At 38.1% G+C, this 21,513-nt stretch overlaps 1 protein-coding gene across 3 annotated transcripts in view; it reads left to right on the forward strand.

Moving 5' to 3' along the window:
* Positions 1-21,513, forward strand: part of ncor2 (nuclear receptor corepressor 2) — a 111,023-nt gene that overhangs the window by 12,591 nt on the left and 76,919 nt on the right. For all 3 annotated transcript variants that reach the window (XM_023343094.1, XM_023343095.1, XM_023343096.1), the window contains exons 2-3: positions 17,732-17,927; positions 18,654-18,769. In XM_023343094.1, the coding sequence (XP_023198862.1) occupies positions 17,823-17,927; positions 18,654-18,769 (221 nt within the window). In that variant the 5' untranslated portion in view covers positions 17,732-17,822. The remainder of the gene's footprint in view (positions 1-17,731; positions 17,928-18,653; positions 18,770-21,513) is intronic.

Consider the following 21,513-nt stretch of genomic DNA (forward strand, 5'->3'; position numbering starts at 1 on the left):
TGTGACTCGAGACTGTTGAGGCTACTGCTAACTAGCTGCTAAAATAACCTTTCTCACTCGCTAGCTAGCTTTTTTGCATCTATGCTGAGTAAGTGTAACTATCTCACCTTTTTGCAAGACAAAGTTTGTACATTTCCGTGCAGATATTGGTCTTAATTTCCATTCATAATGATCTTAAAAAGTCTTAAAGTTGAGTTGGTGGTGCCTGCAGTAACCCTGCAGGGTCATAATGTTTTCCTGCTGTTGGTGTGAACAGAAGGTATTTTGGTTCTGCTCCCTCATGATTATGGGAAGCGAAGGCACTGAGTCACGCATTGACTCAGTGCTAGTATCACTTCATACAAACAGAATTATTGTCCCAAATTGCTTGTTATTGTGACTATATTATATTTTTGAGATGTCAGAGAAGGTACGGCAGCATTGCCCCTCCTCCACCTATTGCTTTGTATGGCTTTTTCTTGCCTACACGAGTAGAAAAATCAGTTATGTGGAAGTTTTGGTTTGCAAACTAAAGAAATTGTATTTATTTTAAAGGCAACACTATTTTAAAACTATTGCTGGCAAACTAGAAATTGCATGTCTGTTCAGCTGCAGGCTGGTTACGGGAGCAAATGGCTTAATGAATTAATCAGACTAATATTAGCCTCTTGTGCTTTTGTTGCTTTCTAAGGAGCCAAAATGGCAGAGTATTCTCCACAATAATCACTTGAAAATTACAACCGAATTATGGGATTATTTGTTCTGTGTCTGGATTAAGTTTGTGTTAAACTCCTGATTACAATACTGTAGTTAACATGACTGTAAAAATATATATATATTTTTCCTTGTAGTAGTAGGAATAACTCTTATATAAACATTGTTTTTATATGTTTTTGGTTTTAAATATCACGGTATTTTTACTTATTCCATGAGAAGTGCAGCATAACTTTCTTTTTGTTGCATAAGTTACGGTAATTAAAACTAAAAGTTTGTTCAAAATGTTGTACAAGTCATAATTTAGTGCTAATAGCTTCTAATAAATGGTTACATTCAGAACACATGCTATTTGTTTTAGACGCTGGCGTAAATCTTGCAATAAGACATTATTTTTTACTTTATGTGCCATCACTCAGTGTTGTTGAGGTGGGAAGGGAATGTAGGGCTTGCAGGAAACACAGTTTGGGGTCTGGTGTACATCACAGAGCTGCAGTAGGTACTGTACAGCCAGACCGCCAATGTCCCTGTTCATTAGTCCCAAAAGAAGAAAAAATTCTTTGCACTTTGGGTTTGTGCTGAAGCAAGCTGTAGTGAGATTTATACAGTATTTAAAAAGAAAAACATTCCACTGTTTTTTTTTTCTTGTGGTATTTACAAAATCTTGATCCCACAAGCTTTCACTTTCCCGGGAGGAATTCCCACAACATACATTCTCTTTGCACTGAGGGCGATGAGTGTTGTGGTGGTCACAGACATGCTTCAGTGACTTCCAGCTGGTGTCTCTTCATTGCACTGGGAACATCCAGACACCCAGTGTGAGATACAGCGAGTGGTGAGCTAGTTAGTATTGTAAACAGAAACTCTGCTGGCGTGTTTTCAATTGGGAGTGGTGTTTACATTATGATTCTTTTTTCTGGATATTTTAATTAGCTAACATTGTTGACAACTTTGGTATTTTTTTAAAAGAAATTTCTAGTTGTTTTTTTTCCCACCTTCACTTTGATACTAAAATGTGTTTATTTTGACATTTTGGTTTTGTTAATCAGAAAAATTAAACCCGGGTAGCACTATCACACATTAAAGAGAAGCAGCAATAACAAATGAGCTGATTTGGCAGTAGAGGTGCAGAAAAAAATTTATTCTATAGAGAATCGCAATTCTTAGTCCTGGGAACTCTGAATCGAATCAAAATGCTCAAAACTCAATTTGGAAATGCTTTAAGTTGTACGTCTTTGCTGCCCGTATTTGTGAGTATAGTGCATACTGCATTTCCCGTCCACTCAGCCATATATTTTGAGCAATTCTTTGATTTATTTTTTTTAAAGCTAACCTAATGCTGCTAGTTTATGTTACAGAATTCTATGCACGAACCTATTTTTGTTTAAATATAATCCTATGGAATTTACTAACATGTGCAATATGATGAAACTGATTTAAATAAACAGTCTTGTCCGTCATAACTTGAGCAGAATCTCTAGACTGTTTGAATGGAAAAACAGGTTTCTGAATTAGAAATTGTTTGTTGATCGAAAACCGCTAATGAATTTGATCATGACTCTAAAAATCGGAATCGACTCGCATTGCGAGACACTGGCAGATTAGCGTCTCCAGTTAGCAGTGCTTGCCAAATTCGTATGGTGTCATCCAGGGCATGTTACGGTGGAATATCATCTGCTGGATTTTCTTCCTGCCGTCAGCATCGCCATAGACATTGATTCTTTGAAGATACTTTCATGATGACATTTAGTCCCCCATTTGGGATTAAATACAGTATTTTTCAATTGAATTAATTGTGAAGGAACTGTTGGTTTCTTTTTAAATAAGGACTGTAAACATCGTTTACTGCAGCTTTTGATCAAATAGTCTCTCTAATGAACTGTTTGCACAATCACTGAATGAATGAAGCGTGAGATTCAACACTTAAAGACATTTTAATGTTTGTTTTCTTTTATCCAATGTTTTTCAAAGTGTTTTATATTTCTTCTTATTTTTATGCCTCTCCTTTGATTTAGTGTAATACACCTTGGACTGCCCAGTATGAATGAATGATGCTATAAAAATAAACTCACCTTGCCTTCGAATCTCATTAAAAGACATTTTATTGGATGGTAATTTATATAGCAATTTTGAGACCACAACTTTTTAAAACCTTGGTATGATCCTGGTAACTTGTTTAAAAAGTGCCTTCCTTTAACTTTCTCCAGACCCAAAATCAGTATAGCCAAGAATTGCGTGGACTGCAATAAATGTTGGCTGTTTATAGAAATGCTGTAATTGAGGCGGTAATATTTTTCGTGATGTCTTAATAAAGTCATTCAGAAACTACAATTACTTTGTTTCTTTGCCAAATCAGCAGATGCAGCTGGCTGCAGCTGATTCTATAAAGCACTGCTGTTGAAATGAAAGCAATGAATTTGATTATTTTCCCAGAAGCAGGATGGACTGCTCACTATCCAGGGTCTATATCTGCAATTAATCCAATGCAGGAAGACAATAACAGTATTTAGTCAAGTATTTATCCTTTTCTAATGTTGTGCAGCTCTCAGCTTAATCCTATATGGCTCACTAATCCAACACATCTTAATAAATAAAAAAAAACCACACACACACAACAGAAAAATACACGCGCAGTTTAAACCCCCATCTACTAAAAACCTAAATGTTTTTGCTCCATAAAACCAAATCCTCTTTATGCGTTTCCCTTTTCTTGCTTATCGTTTGGTGTAAAGCTCTGAGGCATGCAAATGGAGTTTTCATTTACAAACCGCTGCACCCTCAACACACCGCCATAAATCTGTTGTGTCAACTTGATGAAAGCATATGGTCACATGTCTCAAGGGTTCTTTCATGATTGCATTTTTTTGAATGGATCGAATCTAACTTATTGCATTACTTTTTTTTTATTGATAGAAAAAACTGTAAATGCTATAACACAAACTTTAATAAACTTTCATTCTTTTCTGATAGTTGGACATTTAAAGCAATATCTTAGGACTATTGTGTAATATTTAATGCACTACTTATCTAATCTATTTAAAACAAATTATGTGACCTACCTACAGTTACCTTTCACCTATTTCATCATGAAATCTCATTAGACAAAGAAACTTGTCTTATTAAACCATTAAACCATGTTTTACCACACATTTTTCTGTCACCATAAATTATGCCGGACGATAAAATGTCCCAGAAATTATTGCGATAAACAATAAATTTTTTGTTTTTGAGTCCATAATGGTAACAGCATAATAACGCTTTCTCAGATCAATGCATTTTAATTTCTAACAAACATTTAACCCTGAAACTATAAAACATTTAACTTCGAATAAATAACGAAATAAAATGGGTACCTAAGATCTTGTAAACAAAATTTCCCTTCAAAAAAGGGGCTTTAGACGAAGACTTCCGACTGAAACCTTTTGTCATCCAGCCTTTAGTTGGAAGAGAGAAAGACACAAATAAAACAATCAATCATGGAAATGGATGTTATTGCTTTTCATCATGTGATTGATTTTTATTGCTTATTGCGACAGGCTTGCACATACATATATTGCGCAATCGAAATGCCCCATTTTTGAAGTTGACACCAGTTGTTCTACACGTCTTTCCAAACCTAACTGTCAAACCACTACCCGTCGTTGAAGTATCGGTTTCAGAATCATGTCTAGAAATGCTCAGCGTCCTCACTGCCAATGCCTGTGATGTTTGTGCAGAGGAAGTTGCGTTGGAACACATTGAACTACAAACGGTGAGACGGGTTGCGGCTTTTAAAGCGTCAACCGTGCCTCTGTCTAACAGACGGGTTCTGTCCGTGTCAGAGTTAACTGTGGCTGTTCACTCTTCCCACAACAGGTCTTGAGTTGCCAATTTGTTTGTTGTGACCACAGGTTTCCTTTGTGAAAGTTGAGCAGGGGTAAAAGCTAGATCAGCCTAGAGGTGTGATGATGTTCTGCCAAATGTTTGGCCCTAATGGTAATGCGCCCGCCACCTGCATGCTTGCAGCTGCGTTATATATCAAGCTGACACAGCCAATAATTATGTCACCTGATGTGTTTTTATAGACTCTCCGTCACCTAATTTTGCACTTCATGTGGGTGGGGGCGGAAGCCTACTTTACTTTAAATCGTGATTTGAATGGATTTGATTTTAAGTAGGTTTTTGTGTTCTTGGAACCTGAATACACACCCTTCCCTTTGGTAACCATCATGTGTAGGAAACAAACATTCTGTGCCGTCAGTATTTGTAGGTTTTACCAGAAAGCAGTGGATGTTACTTCCTTCTGCTTGTAAATAAACTGTGCTACCTTCCCAATTTCACTGGCTGTTGTACTCAAACTTCCTCTTTTTTCATTGTGTTTCATGTAGTTTAGCTTCTGCTGCTGTAAATAGAGCTAAATGTTTAATGAGTTCATCACACCATGATTTATCTCAAAACGATGTCATGTCACATAAATCTTAAATTTGAAACTGGGTCAACAGTGCCATATGATAGCAGCTGCTTCTTGAGGAAAAACATAACTGGGATTGGGTGACATGTATAATGATATTTATTACAGTTTGATAATGTTCAAAGCCACTGACCTGATACTGAACTGCTTGTCTCCTAACACCATGCTGTGTTTTTATGAGGCCATGTATGATGGTATAAACTTTAAACCTTGATAACCTTATTCTGTGTTTGGAAACTGCATTTGGCATGAAATGTGAAATAAAAGCGGGCTCAATGTTTGATTTTTTTTCTGCCCTCCTCCAGAGATTAATTTTAGCTAGATGTTGAATACCCTTATGATTTACAGAACTTAATGGTTTATTGACACTATTGATGCTCCCTGTTTTTAAACTGATGTATATACCCTAATTATAATACAATTTATGAGTGTAAATGTATTTAAATACAACTAGAAAAAATTTCACACAATTTTTTACAATTTCTCTGTCCCCTGCCTTTTTGAATTTTTAGTTCCGCCTTTTATGTTATCAATATTTTCTGTTTCTTGATGAGTTGTTGAAGTTATTTTATTGTACCGCACAAGGTAGACTAATCGCCCACTCATTTTGAAACTAGCTTTCAAACACTCATTTTGCAGAATAGCATATTTTATTCTGGTCTCTATAGACTAACATAAGCTTTTAAAACAACGTTGCGTCAACAAGAATGATGGCAGGCGCTCTTTTAGTTCGTAAGCCATGACTGTGTTTTTCGCGAATAGAAATATATCCAACCAGATGTTTTTTCCTTTTTTTCTGAACAAAGGAAACTTGTAGAATTTTTCTTTCAGCCAGCTGACTGGTGGTGTGCAGCAATAGATGTTAGGAGTTTGGGACAGGGGTTGTGAAGTGTGCTCTATAAAGCCAGTAAAATCTCTGGGCACTGAACTCCCTCTATCTTATCAAAAGCATTTAAAAACAGTACGACTGTATAAAGGAAATGGTTTCCCCCCCACCCCCCCTTTAGTCAGTTTGGTACCAGTAAATTGATTATGCCTAATTGAATAATTTGTAAAAAGAAAGGGAGTACCTTTTGATTCGCCACGTTGTTGTTTGTGCTCTGCTGCTCATCAGACCGTCCGAAACTATCTGCTGGTGAAAAAGTCCCCAACACTTTATGGTTTCTCTTGACATTTAGTATTTAGACAAGGAGACGGTAAGAGACAGAACAAAGCTGAAATTGGCATCTGCTCTATCGGTGCTGAACTAAAGGACTATTTCAGTAAACTTAAAACGTTTTTAGTGATTTAAAAATTATTTTTTTTTTGGTTTGTGTAAATACAGAAGGAAAAATCCAAACACTAGATGACAGATTCTTTGCTAGATTTGCTGTTTTTAAAACAAATAAATGTGTATTATTAGTTTTCCTGAAATATTGCTGAATTCTCATCTTGTTCCTGTGATTCTAATTTTCTAATTTAGTATCTTCTCGTATCATTACGCCCCGCAAAAATTCTAATTGTGTAAAATAAGAGTGGATTGTATGTCCGTTGTCACTAATGGCTAGTTTTACCAACCAAATCAGATATTTCCCATTGCTCTAAAAAAAAAAAAAAAAATACAGAGATGCATCTCCTGTTTTCCAACCCTGGTCCTCAAGGCACATTCCCCCGTATTGTTTTCTTTTGTTTTGTTTTTTTGAAGTATTCATACTTTAAATTAATCTGAATCATGTGTGTTAATTAGGGGTGCCGATTTCCTTAATTTTGGGAGATCGGTGACTGGCTGATTTAAAGAAAAAAACAAAAAAACTTTTACATATGAAGTCAGTCTTATTCACCGATCTTATCTAGCTTTGCAAACGTCTAAGAATCAACCTTAGACCTCTTTTGCTCTCTGGTGAGAAAGGTTTGACTGACAGACCAGCCCATCAAGTTATGTCTGCACATTTACACTTAAAAATAGTGACCAACTAAACAACTGTCTTGCTATATTGAGCAACATTTCAGACAAAAAAAATTGGTATTAGCCAAAATCGGAGTCGGCAGGTTACGCTTTTTAAAAGATCAGCAATCGGCCAGAAGACTGCAATCGGTGCACCTCTAGTGTTAATCAATTTGATGAATTGAAATAAGGTGTGCTGAAGCTGTACAAGCTGTAAAATATGAATCTGTTCTTTTTTCCTTCCTTTATCCTGATAAGATCTTTGGGTGAGAGCAGACGAGTGTTTACTTTTTCAATGTAATGGAAAATGGGACCCTTACCTTTTTACGGTTAAAGGAAAAAAACTCAAGGGTTTTTCCTGAAAGTATTAAAAATCAAGTCCGTTAACAAGTGGTTATGCATGTTTAATGTCTGTGAGCGTTTTAACTGCTGAGCTCTGGGCTGAGTAAAAGAAAAGGCTAAGAAAGCGTGAGCCTCCTTTGCCAGGGCCCTTCTGTAATGAGGCTCCAGGGAGATAAATCCTTACGAGACCTGACAGGGTGCCACATTCCTAGGCTGATTCCTGGAAGCCCCCTCCGCTCATGAGCTCTGCTCTCTAGGGCACCGCTTTATGAACTTCAAATGTTTTTCCTCAAATCTTTTTTTTTAATTTTTATCCCCCTGAATCTTTTAGCCCATTTCGCTTCAATCACTTCATAATTCTTCCCTTTTTCACATCAAATGTTCATCCTTAGGAGGGATATTAAATGTAATCTTTGGGGGTACAACTCGTAACAGAGATCAATGTGACAGTTTGATTGAGAAGTAAAGAAAAAATAGATCCTGACTTTGACGGTTTAAAATAGGGAAGGATTTCCAGTTTTCTGGGAGTCTGTTTCATGTATAACGCAACAGTCGTTATGGATTATACGTCTTAGATTCTGTGCTGCTCAAACCAGATTAACCTGCACATGTGGATGGATGTAATGTGAAGATTTAATAATATAAAAAAAGAAATTCTATTGAAGAAACTGTTTTTGGATTATGAGCAACACAGTATTCACCAATCAGCTTCTAACATCCTGGTGCAGCGATTGATGGATCAGGTTGGAAGATATAGAAGATGCAGATTAAAAACTATCTTTTTAATCTGTACCATAAAGTCTCAGTTGAATTTAGCTCCAGCTGTTGGCCAGATGTCATAAGGGGAATTTATCAAAAACATTTTGTTATGGTGGTAACTAGAACATTTTCTCAAGATTACTGGAAACTCCCAAAACTTTAGTGTCAGGATTGTTACTTTTTGCAACATGAGAGCATCAACAGAAATGAACAGAATCGGATATATGATTAAACGCAGCTACTGTGGCCAACTTACTGGTAGAAATCACAAGTTTTAGGTAACTTTAACATTTTAAATATGTTTTTTTTAAAGAGCTGTGTTTGGCATCTGTCTGCTGTGATTTGAAGTGAGTCATGCATTTGCCTGGAAGTGGTAAATATTTTTTTAATTATTAAAAGTTGTACAACTCTCTGGAAAATTTCATCATCACTCTGAGACCTTATTATCAAACTTTGACCTGAAAGAATGACAGGTGTATACTTTTTCAGCTTTCTGTGCTGATCTGAGGTGTTGGCTTCAGATAATCAATAACTGTGGCGATTTATGTCTTTTTAAAAAAAAAAAAATATTCAATTCATATTCAAGATTGATTTTTGAAAACTCCTTTCTTCCAGGCATTTACCATCTATAACTGTCTGTTGGCACTATAACTTTTTATGTTTAGGTTTTTGATGATGTTGGATGTTTGACTTTTTGTAAATGTTGGTCTGTAAGTCTTGCCTCCACCCTAATTTTTTTCAAAGTAATTTCTTTCCCTTTTTCTGCCCAATGTCTTTTATTTCTTTTGTTCTCCATATTGCGTTCAGATTTCTGTCCTGAGACCTTGATGTCTTCATTCATCTTCATAATTTGACATCTACATGCATATGTTTTAGAAATGCAAATTACAGGCTGATTCCATGCATGGTGATTCATTGTCACATCTGTTTCTTTTTCTCTTTTTTCCCTCTCATTTTGCAACAAAGTAAAAAAAAAAAAAAAAAAGGAATAAAAAAAAACTGGCTGCGCATTGTCAGAGTTTTGACTTCGTCTATTTCTGCCAGGTTTGTAATATCCATCTGCAATGAGTGAGAAAGTAATGTGGGAAAAAATTTTTGCTGTAAGAAAAATCTGACAGATCATTGTGTGCGTAAAACAGTTTGGCTGTACGCACACAATGGGAAGCATGAACAACCGCAAGACTTGGCGTGTAATAATCTTGAGAAAGTTAAAACCGTTTCGGGAAGTAAAAGCATTTATGCAAAAGAATAAAAATGTTTAGCATGATCTAATGGCTTTTGGGACAGAAAAGCAATTGTTTATGCTGTACCTAAAATGGCATTTTTATTACAGTAATCACCTTGTCCTTTATGTTTTTTGTTTTTTTTAATACTTAAGTTATATGCAAAAATATGCATACAGCTCTCTAAATTTAGCAAGAGGTGCCAAGCTGAGGTTAAGATTACACATTTTTTATTCAACTTTATATAGAGTAATATGATTATAACAAACTGATATTACTTGATTAATTAGTCAGGCTGTCTGCTCACGTAGACCAGCCTGCAGTTAACGGGGATCTAGCTTGTAGCTAGGGGTGGGTACCGAATTCAGTTGGTACTTATAGAAGTACATCATTGTGACAGTATGCAGGAAGAGCGGGGGATTTTCCATGCTTGTCCTGAATGCAGCATAGCATGCGCAAGAGCGTAATGACATCAGCAGGCACTAGTTCAGTAAACAAAGTGAGCATGGCCGATAGAAAACGCTCAAAGTTATGGCTCCACTTTTCAAAAGGCGATGCAGATTATGCCCGTTGCAATATTTGCAAGGTGAAGTTCAATGCAGGCGGATGAAGCGCATCTAGCTTGAGAAAGAACCTGGTTGAGCACACAATTTTTCTTAAGGCTAAAGAGCGCACAGCCAACAGCCTCAGACCTACAACTGCTGAATTAGCCTCCGTTAGCACGCCTGCATCTGTCAGCGACTTTTCATCTGTAGTCAGCAACACGGACGAACAAATGTTTAATACACTTGGTGATGGCGACAGCGACATTTGCGATGCAAGTGAGGGGAATGACAAGTAGGAATACAAGGAGCTGGATTTTAATTTGTGCAATAAGACAAAACACTCCGTTAGCCGCTCTGAAGAGTTTTCACTCTGCTTAATGCTCCCCCTTCAAAACTGTTAGTGGCAGCAGAAGTATTTCTAAACTCCTTAATGTGTTTTTCTCCAGCGTGCTGAAACGAGTGGGGGAGGGGCAGTACTGTTGCTTTACATTCCGTACAAGCAAAGCAATTTTTTTTTTTTGTCATAGGAAATGTTTCCAAACCAAAGTTAATTTTCTTGTAAGCGAAGGAAAGATGGGAAAAGTGGAGTGACGCATCACTCATACAGGTAGAGAAAACCTTTTCTGGCATATCATTTGCAGGACTGTAAAAGGCAAGAACAATACATGGAAAATGTTTGGCAAAAATGGAACAACACAGATTTATTTATTTATTTTAAATAAAAAGGTGTGAAATGAATGGCAAAATCCAAAGAATGCAGCCTATAGTCTTCTGCAGTCTATGGATTTAGGCCAGTTATGCAAGTGCAGATTAAAGTCATCAGGGTTTTCTGAAATAATACTATTACTTTACACACACAGAGGTATGACTAATACTGCCGGGCCGTGTCTTGCAGTTCCAACTCTTTATGCCAGTGTTCACGACCACCGCATAAATGTCTCATATACCATCCATCACTTTAGTGGTAAAAAGGAAAATCACGTAATCACCAGGCTAGCTTGTTTGCTTTAAAGCAGTCCTTCGTGACTGACGCTTTATTGACGATTCAACTTGAACTGGAGCTATCGTAGCAGGCGAACTGAAAACCCCAAAGCGTCGATACCCGTTTTGAAGGTTATTTATGCATAACACGATCATATTTCTAGATGTTGGACTTTTTTGTTTGTTTTGTTTTGCTTTTTTTTTTTTTTAAAACCCGAACGTTTTCAGAGGTGTAGCTTTTAGAGCTAGGCTGCGAAGCTACCAGGTCATTCTAGACAGAGATTTGATTTAGTGTCTATGTCAGTGGAATTAAACTGTTGTTTGAAGTCTGCCTGCTGCTCTTCTTGGCAGGCTGGAAGCTGTCTGTGCGCTCCGTGCTAGTATTTCCACAGCCATTCCTAAAATGGAGCGGGAGGGTGGCGGGGTGTAGAGAGAGGATGGTGGGGGTAAGCGGATGAAATATTGGCTCGCACCGCTGAAGGCTGAGGCCCTCCTCTATGTGGAAGAGAAGAGAGCACAGCAGCGGAGTGAGGTGACTGGGTTCATTCGCCGCGCTGGCTGGGAGCCATCGACTTGCCTGTGGGTGTCTGTAGCAGTGCCAGTGCATGTGTTTAGCCTCTTGTCTGGAAGGTCCCATTCCACCTCAAAGTGGATGTCAAATTTCTCTCATTGTGTCGGCGCTCTCAGTTTTCTGTCCTTCGGTCTTGTGTAGATCTTGTGACTGCATTAAGCTTGTTTTCTTCCTTTAGGGAACTTCTCTGGACTGGATTGTCATCAAAGCGCAGCTTTCAACAAAGATTTTCTTTTTCTTTTCTTCTCTTTTCTTTTAGCCCTCAATTTTTCTTTGTTTTGTTTTTTCCTCTAGAAATGATGCTTTTTGCATCAGCATAATCTACTGTTTTGTTTTACTTTCTCAGCTCTGAGAGCCTTTAAAGAAGTGTAAGCGTTTCCCAAAATATTTGAAGCCGAGTTTAGACTAAGCACAAAGGATGTTCTCTTTCTTTAGTCTGTGTGAGACTTTGAGTAGTGTTTCTCCCGTTTCACGGCCTCTACGAGCCCATGTTTACAGAGCTCCTCTGTGTCTTAAAGCCAGAACCCTGTTCAGCCTTTCGTAATGGATCTCTTTGCATAACGGCAATCAAGTGACACTTTGTGTCTGTGACAGTTGAGCAGGAAGGAAGGGCATATAGAGCCCCTCTTTGTGCTTCAAAAAACTGTAAGCTAGACTGAGACAGTGGCAACTTGCACATTTGCACCCTAACCTTTGCATCTTATCTGATCTTACACTATAAAAACATCTTGTAGAGGATATTATTCAATGTGTCTCGGTTGGGAAACTTTAAAAGAAATCACTGTGAGGGACTCTGACCTACTGTCGAAGATGCTGACCTTGCATTAGTACATAAAAATAAGTAAGAAAAGACCAGCATTGTTCTGAAGATTTGTTTTTAAAATTTAAGGTACTGTTAAACAGATCGTTGAATTGAACAATCCACTAATAAATACTCCTTCATTGTTACAGTTTACGTACTTTGAATATGGACTGCTATTATATTGGATTAGGCAAGTTTCACATACAAACACCAGTTTTAGCCGATTATGATTATTGATACTAACTGATAGGAATGTACCAACCAATGGATGTTAATCCGTAGTGCATTGGCAGCCTTTAGGTCACTGTGCTATTTTAAATAATACTGCACTACAATCTAATTTAGTTCACTTGTATATAAACAATCTCATTGTCAATCTGACTTAAATTCTTTTGCTTTCCTGACAAATTATTCTACATGTAAAGCAATGAGTTGCTCTATTTCTCTACAATTCAATCTTTCAGAGATAAGAACACATTGCAGGCTGGAAGCTGCCTGCAATGAGTGGTTTCTCTTTTGTAAGGAGAAACCACTCAAATTTGCTGCTTATTAATCAATTTATTAATATGAAATGAATTCATATTAACACGTATTTACTGCTGAGTTCCATAAATAACAACCCAGACCCAGAATAAAAAGCCACAAAAATTTATAATTTGCTTTCATTGTTTAAAAAAGCTTTGGCAAGAAAAATGAACGAACCATCGGCTACTTAATCAACTAGTTCAGGCTCCAACAGCTCTAAGAGTTTTCAATTTTTTCTTTTCTCAACCTCCTGTGGAAAAGTTCTCGCCTTTTCTGATGATCTATTTAGCTCTCAGAGCATGGGGAATAGTAGAAAGCAGGGAGTCCATTCAATAATATCAGTGGCCTTGATTCTCTCTGTATTCAGTAATTGAAACACCCGGATATTTGAATTTTCAGTCAGTTGGCTGCCAGCGGTGTCCAGGGGTCACCCGCTGGCAGCGTGTGCCAGTATTAACCCAGCATTGATACTGGATACTCTTCAATGCAATTGCTGGCGCTGTGAGCTGTGTGTAGGCTGACACGGTCCATCAGCAACAGGGAGAGAATGTTTGGCATAATCTTGTTCAAAGTGGAATGGAAAACAACCTTTTTCTTCAGAATGACAGGAATGAAGAAAATTGGACAAACCCAAATGGAGGGTTTTCCCTCTCAGTTTCGAATTATCAAATGGTTCTGAAGAGGGCATTTTCCTATCCAAGTCCAGGATCCCCACAAAGTCCACATCACATCAGCAGAAGCAGCAAATCAGCAGCCAAAGCACACAGTGCTGATTGGGTTTGAGGTTTCTCACCCATCCTAATCAACATGAAGGATCTCTCATGCAGAATCATGGGGAGGAGGGAATCCTCTGAGATTCTTGAAAATTCAAATATGAAAATTATTCTAGCAAAGAATATTTGAATTCGTCTGCTGCAAAATGCAAAACCTGTGGCCTAAAATGGGAGTAATGTCACATATTTGTGGGTCACGTTATTCTAAGCCTGTCGCATTAAGCAATGAATTAATCTCATGATAAATTAAAATGAGCTTTTGAAAGGCAATTTTGTTTAGAGACATCATAATCAATTTTGTTGATGGTTGTGGCTGAAAATACTTTATTTTCATTTTACTTATTGTATTGGATTATATTTTATTTAGGCTATTGAAAATGTCTTCCAGTTTCAGTTTGGAGTGTTCTTTACAATTTATTTATTTTTTTGTGGGTGATCTTGCATTATTATGCCATTATCAACATATCGCTTGAAAAGGGTCTTAATAATATTACCATTTCTTGCAATAATTATGTCGTCCATCAAAAGTTATCGTGACAGGCCTCCATTATGCTACATTTGTCTGTTGCCATGGAGAAGAACGATGTATTCTTATAGCGGCCATGCTGGCGCTCTTTTGAGCCCAACAGCTATCTCCCTTGTGTGCCTGCCTAGAAAGTAGAATGTCTGCAAACAGCAACATTGTTTAGAAGGTGAAAATGTTTCATAGTGACTCAGTGTGTCTCAGCAACTGCTTTTTCACATAGCTGACAGATTAAACGGGTTTTGTCTGACATGCTTTAGCCTGGAGCAAGTCGTCGTCGTACCCTGAAGTAGAAGAATACCACAGGGTCTAAATTGGCAGATTTGCTGCATTCCGTTTAGCCTTCCTGTTATTTCCTTTATGGTCTCACTCTCCTGCATCCTGATTGAATCACAGATAAAGTTGCAACATCTCTTCAGAAATACAGTTTCTCTCAAAATAAATTTCTAGCACTCATCCTTTGATTTGCTTTTGTACGGAACTGACGATGAGTTGCATTGAATCCTCTTCTCTCAGCAACAACTTCCACACTGAGGAGTTTTGGTGTTACCTCATGACACTACTGTGTATTAACAAGTTGCAAAAAGATTGGATTTCTCGTGGCTAAGGGGCAAATTGTCAAGTAGGTCAAAGAGAGGCCAGTAGTTGTTTGTGTGCTATTGTGAAAAAACTGAAATCGAGCTGAAACACCTCTATCTGGGTGTTGATTGTTTTGTAGGAAGCTTCTGCAGCAACCAGAAAAGTCAGAACCTTCTTGATTTCTCTGTGCAATGTCAAACCTGGTTGTAGAGGCCATGTGGAGCATAGAGTGGCAGCAACACCTTTAGTTTCATGATTTGAAAAATACAGGCGTGAGAATACTTTTTGGCTTTTAGTCTGCGTACGATAATGTCTGTTTTATAGTGTCCTGGGTTAAAATTGTCATCTAGCAAGGCAGTGAAAGCTGAATTGGGAGTGGCAGCTTTTCTGTCACTGGGCAAAATTGCAGTCCACTTAAAACACTTGATTGTGCTGTCAAGACTTCAGGGAGTTAGTCTTTTGGCCCATATTTCTGTCATTCTGCCTCCTGTTGTGCGCCTCGCATGGCAACAAAACCTGAAGAGGGAGCGAGGCGTCGCTTGTCAGAGGCTGAAAGAAATGGCAGGAGTCCTTAATTCTTTGTTGGCAAGAGCAGCAGGGACACGTCACAAGCCTTAGTCAGCCTGGTAGTACTATTACATACATGCATGCATGTCTGCTTGAGAGTGTCACGGCCACAAGCTGGATGACTCCGGAGATTGTCCTGTTAGTGAAATTGAACCCAATGAACATTTGTTTTAAAGGTTGCCTAGAGTTGAAATGATCTTCAGTTTATTGAAGTTTTTAAAAACATTACTCAGGGTATCTCATACTTATTATTGAGCACATATTGTTTCTATTCGGGGAAGATGCAAAAGCAAAGCATGAAGATTTCTTAAAGTATGAAATGTTCAGTAGCAGGATGTATCAGTGATTTTCAGGAAGTACGGTGGGACTACGTGGTAGAAAGGAGTCCGGTCTCCTGCTCTGAAATTGGGTCTAGATGCAATTCTATATTGAAATCCATTGTGCATTTAGGTTAATAATGGCTTGAAATTCTTAATATTACAGAATATGGATGGTAATTTGAAACTGTAGAGCAGGGACAAACATTTTACTTATGCTAGCAAAAACAATGGCTGTTGCATGAAGGACAAATGGGAATTAATATCTGGTTTATTCTCTCTAAAATGTTGATTCACATTCACATTGCTGAATTTCAGTTCAGCAGCTCAATTCAGTTCTTTACATATTTCGAAATTTTTTTATAGGTTCTTTTTAAAAAAAATTCTTTCAAAAGCTAGCTATGAATTAAATCTTTTTGTGCGCTCTGTTGCACAATGGGTCTTATTTTAAATTCTTCTGTATTTTCTTAAGCCTGAAAATTTTTTAAATATTTTCTGTACCACCATGACTATGCAACTCCATTTTGAGATAATGGGGATGATATAATGTTGTACACATTAAAATCATACTATCTGACCTGATTTACCTACAGAGACATACCAAACAGAATGTTGTTCCTGATTTTCATTTTTTTCTAAGGCTTTGACCTGACATTATTTTTTTTTTTGCACTGTTAGTTTCTCTTTAGGAAATATGAGAGGATTTAAGAACACTGTTCAAAATGGTTGTGTCCAAAGTAATATTTGAAGTGGAAGCAGCTGACTTTAGTGCAGCATGTTTGACTAATATTGTACTTTAAAACAGTGAAAATATATTTGGAGGTGACATTTTTACTAGCAAGAGGGATTAGCATGGCTAGCATTACTTAAACAGTCTATGTGAACAGCCTGTGTAATGTTATTATCTTTGACATTTTTGAATGGCTGCCAATTAGGGGTGGGCGATATGGACTTATTATACATTCTGTGGTACTATTGTGACAACAATAAAAGTGACAATAAGAGATATTTATTACTGCTTTTCTTGGCAATTATATGTCATACCAATCATAGCACCACAAACACAGAACTGCTCTTGAAAAACATACCGGTTTGTAATGCGCTTCTTTAGAACACCAATGTCATAAACTGTGATTTGTATTACCAAACTGCTCACTGCATTTAATAATACTGTAAAATGTATTTATATTTATTGATATCCGCAATAAAGAAAGAGTGGAGAAAATAGTAAAACTAACTGTCCCAACAATACAGGCAGTTTTGGAGGGTGATTTAAACATCAATAATTTACATTTATTGTGATGGCGATGAATCAAAATTCTTAAAAGAATTTCTCCCATTGACAATTTAGTTGATTTTTCTTTTTGTTTTTTTCTAAATTTACTAAGATAGCCTTGGTGTTTTTACATAATCTGTACATTTTTGTAGCTCTCTCTGTTTTAAGTCTGCAAACTTTGTAAGGACCTTTTTCTGCATCTCGGTGGAATCACGTAGGTGCAATCACCTACGTTTTGTGCTTGACACAGTAAAATCAGAAGTTTTAGTCTTTTTAAGTTTTGCCACTGACATCCTTCTCACTAGTGCACCTTTTCTTAAACATGTAGTTCTGAATGGGTTAAAGGTCAGAGCCTGGATGTTTATCTTGCTCACTGCTGGATGAACCACTGAACCAAGCTGAGTGCTTGGTTCAGTGGTTTAGATAATGTGTAGTAAAAAAAAAATGGCCAGGAGGAAACTCTGGCCAGGAGTTTTATTTTTTATTTGCTCTGATTTCTGTCTGTATTTTTGCTTGATACCTGCGTGACCCAAGTGATCTTTGCATGCGAGTCTGCAGTTTCAGTACAGTGGGCCATTCATCGGGCAGTAGCGGAGGGGTTAAGCTTAGCAGGTGCAGGGACTTAGTCCTCTATCTTCGAAGCGGTGGAAGGGGGAAGCAGCTGTGGTAGGAAGACGATGATTCTCCGATATTTGGTGTAGATAGTCACGCACACTTAAACCTCGAGGTGGTCAGCTGGTACTTGCCAGGTCGCACTAAGATCTTGCTCAACTTTAACAGAAGGTTTAATAGCTTTATGCCTTTCATGTCATTGTCCACAATGCTTTATCCAAGACTTCTTCTGGTTTCTCAATTCTGTTTTTTGTTTTTTCTTACCACAGGTTGCAGGCTAAAAGATACGGCCCATAATGCATGGCACTTTCTTGACAGCCACATCCTCTCCCTGCTTGTAGAGGAAGCGGCGGTGCCAGCATGTCCTCTCATCCCCAGTCTGTGCCGCCAGGCCGGAGAACTGTGGACTCACGGCACCTCCACAACCCTGCCACGCTATCCCTGCAGCTGCAGCGGCCACACACAGTAAGGGGCTTTTCACCCACCTCCAGCAGTTGGAAACATTTGTAGAGCAGAGAGAGAGTGGGGGGGCGGGGTCTCTCTCTCTCTCCTCCTCACCTCCATTGAAAATCTAGAGAGCAAAGTGGTTCTCTAAATCAGAGAGGGCCTCAGTCCAACAGAAGTATTGCTAAGTTTAGAAGGCGGCACACCGGAACGGTTTCCCCTCATTAAATGTTTTGGGTTTAAAGTTCATGTTGTGAAGTCACGTAAAGGCCTTTCTCTATGTTTTCACAAACATGTCCTAATTATCCGGATTATGTGCAGACCAGCTTCAAAAGATCACGCCTCTTGTTGAGCTGTGAATGCATTCATGAGCTCCAGTGTTGCTGAGACTTGCTTTGTTTTTGCATGACAAATCGTTATCCCCCAGGATTCCTACAGTTACACCTGTTGCTAATCCCACCGCTCCCACTTGTCATCACATTCACAACCAGATGCGGGTTGATGGGCTGTGTCCTGCAGCCCAGGAATGGCAAAGGCACAGGTTTACAGTAGCTGCATGTTTCACCCCATTTATCCAAGAAGCCAGTGGATAAAAGAAAATTGGAAATAGCTAAACCTTGAGTGAGAAATGTGTCTGGCTTCAGAATACATGTCATAAAACATGTAAAGAGCTTACAGAAATAAATATATGTAACTGGAATGATTTTCATGAAGTTATAAACTGTATTAATTCTTCATATGTTCCAGGAAGTGGGACTGGTTGACTACCACTCCCATCATGCCAGGGACTACAGCTCTCATCTGGCTCAGCCACATCGCCGCCGGCCTTCCTTACTTTCAGAGTTCCAGCCTGGGAATGAAAGGTAGAAACGCTTTACTCATTAAGTTCATTGAAATGTATTAATACTCCTTGTATTTTACAACCACAAATTTCTATGTGTTAGCAGGTAGAATCCAGACTAGAGTTGGGCACCTCTTGCTTAGATCAATGCATATTCATTTGTTAGAGACATTCTCCAAAAGACTTTCAGCTGTAATTGCAGTGAAAAGTTTTATTTTAGAAAATTGTGCATGATGGCTGCCATATCACAATTCTGTTTGTGTACATCAGTTGAAGTTTTAGTAAGAAGTTTACATTTGTTGTATACCAACAAGTGGTAAAGTACAATGGCTGTGATTACAGATACGTGTCGAAAAGTATTAATGTCATGATAAATTTATTGTCAATTATTTCAGAAAGTGAAACTTGTATATTATACAGATTCATCACGCGTCAGGTGAAATATTTCAAGTCATTTAATTCTTGAAATTTTGATGATTATGGCTTAGAGAAAATAAAAACATTCAAAAAATAAGAATATTGTAAAAAAAAAAAAAAAAGTTGAATTTTAAACTTGTGGTGTCATCAGCTAGTTAACTGAGAACGCCTGCAAAGTTTTCCTGCACCTCTAAATAATCTGGGGAAAACTGGACACATGTCCAGAAGACAGTCATTGACACTCTCCATAGGGAGGGCAAGCCTCTAAAAGTACTTTACTGATTGATCCATATTTGTGTTGTAATTTATGAAACCAACTGCATCTTCACTGTTTCAAATATCCATTAATTCACGGTGTTTGTGGTGTTTATTTCTGTTCCCACTGAGTTTTTTTTATCCATCAATAATTGTTCTGAAGAGAAATGAATGTTTTATTACACAGCGTCGATGCAGCTGGTCAGAAATCAACTTGCTAAAATAGCAAGCTAAAATTTTGCAGTTTGCTTTGATTTATTTCTAGCAAATCAGTTCATATTTAGGTTTGCCTGCTGAACGGAGAGCCTCATCCCATCTGCATTTTTCTGCAGCATTGTTCTACCAAAGCCTCTGCCCGTTAACCCTCAACCTTCCCCAGAGTAATCCTTATGTAATTGGTAGCCGCGAGCTGTTCTCCTTTCATAATGTTGTGTCAAACGCTTCTGCAGGGCAATGGGGGCCTGAAGAGATTTTCCATCTTCAGTAAACCAACTGTAAATCGCGAATGAATAGTACTTTGTTTCCCAGGGCTTGTACCTGGCAATGTTCTGCGCCGTTTAAATAGAGATGGGTTTTCGAGGGCGAGACTTGATGAGCACCTATGAATGATTCATGTGCAGGATGTGAATTTTGCATGACTCGCAGGGAACATGTCACAAGAAAATGTCTCCTCGGATCAGTTTTTCTTTCCCCCTCAATATTTTCTTGTATGCATCAAAAGACGCTAGGTGTTCAGCAAGCGATGAGCTCCGAGTATTGTTTTCACATCCAGGTGTTGGAGCAGTGGCTGATTTTCAGGAGCGAGTCCTCCAGGATTGATGGCAGTTGTAGCAGCAGATGGTAGAGTGACTCTGTAGCAACGTAGGGCTGTTGTGTTGATGTCTTTAAGCATCAGACAGGATTATGGTCTGAATTTTAATACGCAAATCTGTACACCGGTGATGCTTAATGGCTATTAGCCTAGCCCGTCAGCATGTTAACGCTGGGTCTCAGCCCCCACAGAGAGAAAACACACACCATACTTCAATTGCTACCCAAGAGCTTCTGATTCACAGACACACTTCATTCAGTCACTTGTGCTTTGGCAACCTCCCAGAAATGACTCGGTCCATGTTTCTGCACTACAGATGTCTTCCTGTAACTTCTTCAGTGAAGCATGGAATTAGCTTTTTTTTTTGTAGATGAAAGAAAACCATCATCTACTGTATATATCTATATAGATATCTATATATAGAGAGAGATATATCTATATCTCTCTCTATATATAGATATGCATACCTCTAGCCTACATTTCTTTGTAGAAACTATGAAAAAGAGCCCCAGTTATATGCTGGCAGGCGTCAGGGGGTGGGCAGTCTTTCAGAAGAATGTCTTAGGCTTTCACCATTCCTTCAGAAAGCTTAGTATTCAAACTGAAGGCCACATTCTGTGTTTTCATTCAGACTCTGAATTCTGCTGTAATTCTGGCCTTGGCAATCCTTTAGACTTTGCTTTGCTTAGATGTGTGCTTGTCTTTTTTTATACATCTCAGTAACTCTCTCTCTCTCTCTTTACTTGAACTACTCTGATTGTTGTTCACATAGAACTTTCAAAGATCTTGGTCTGGGTTTCTCTGCGAGGATTTTCACCTCCTCCCTGCCCATCGTGCGCAGAATGCAAAACAGCAATGTGCTACTTTGCTAATGTTTGAAATGTAAGCTAATTATAGGCCAGAAACCCACAACAGAATAATCTCTGTAGTGCTCCTTGATATGTTTCATCTTTATCCTCACTCCAGTCAACTTTCATGACAACCTCTTCATATCCAGTTAATATCATCCATGGCTCCTGAAGAGAAGGCTATCCTTTTTTTTTTTTTTTTTGCTGGTACTCTTGAAGTAACTAGGGATATTGTAAACAAATTTCCTTCTTAAACCAAAGAGATGCCACTTTTTAATGAATCCTGCAACTTGTGACATTATTTGTAACTAATTTAGTTTGTTGTTTTGCTGAACCTTTTTATTTCTGTTTGCATTTAAATGCTAAGTTACCACAACTAAAATCTTCTAAATTGTAGTATGATTCCAGGTTCAGACTCGCAGTAGTGCACTTGAC

The sequence above is a fragment of the Xiphophorus maculatus genome, chromosome 12, assembly GCF_002775205.1.
Source record: "Xiphophorus maculatus strain JP 163 A chromosome 12, X_maculatus-5.0-male, whole genome shotgun sequence".
In the NCBI taxonomy this organism is placed as follows: domain Eukaryota; kingdom Metazoa; phylum Chordata; class Actinopteri; order Cyprinodontiformes; family Poeciliidae; genus Xiphophorus; species Xiphophorus maculatus.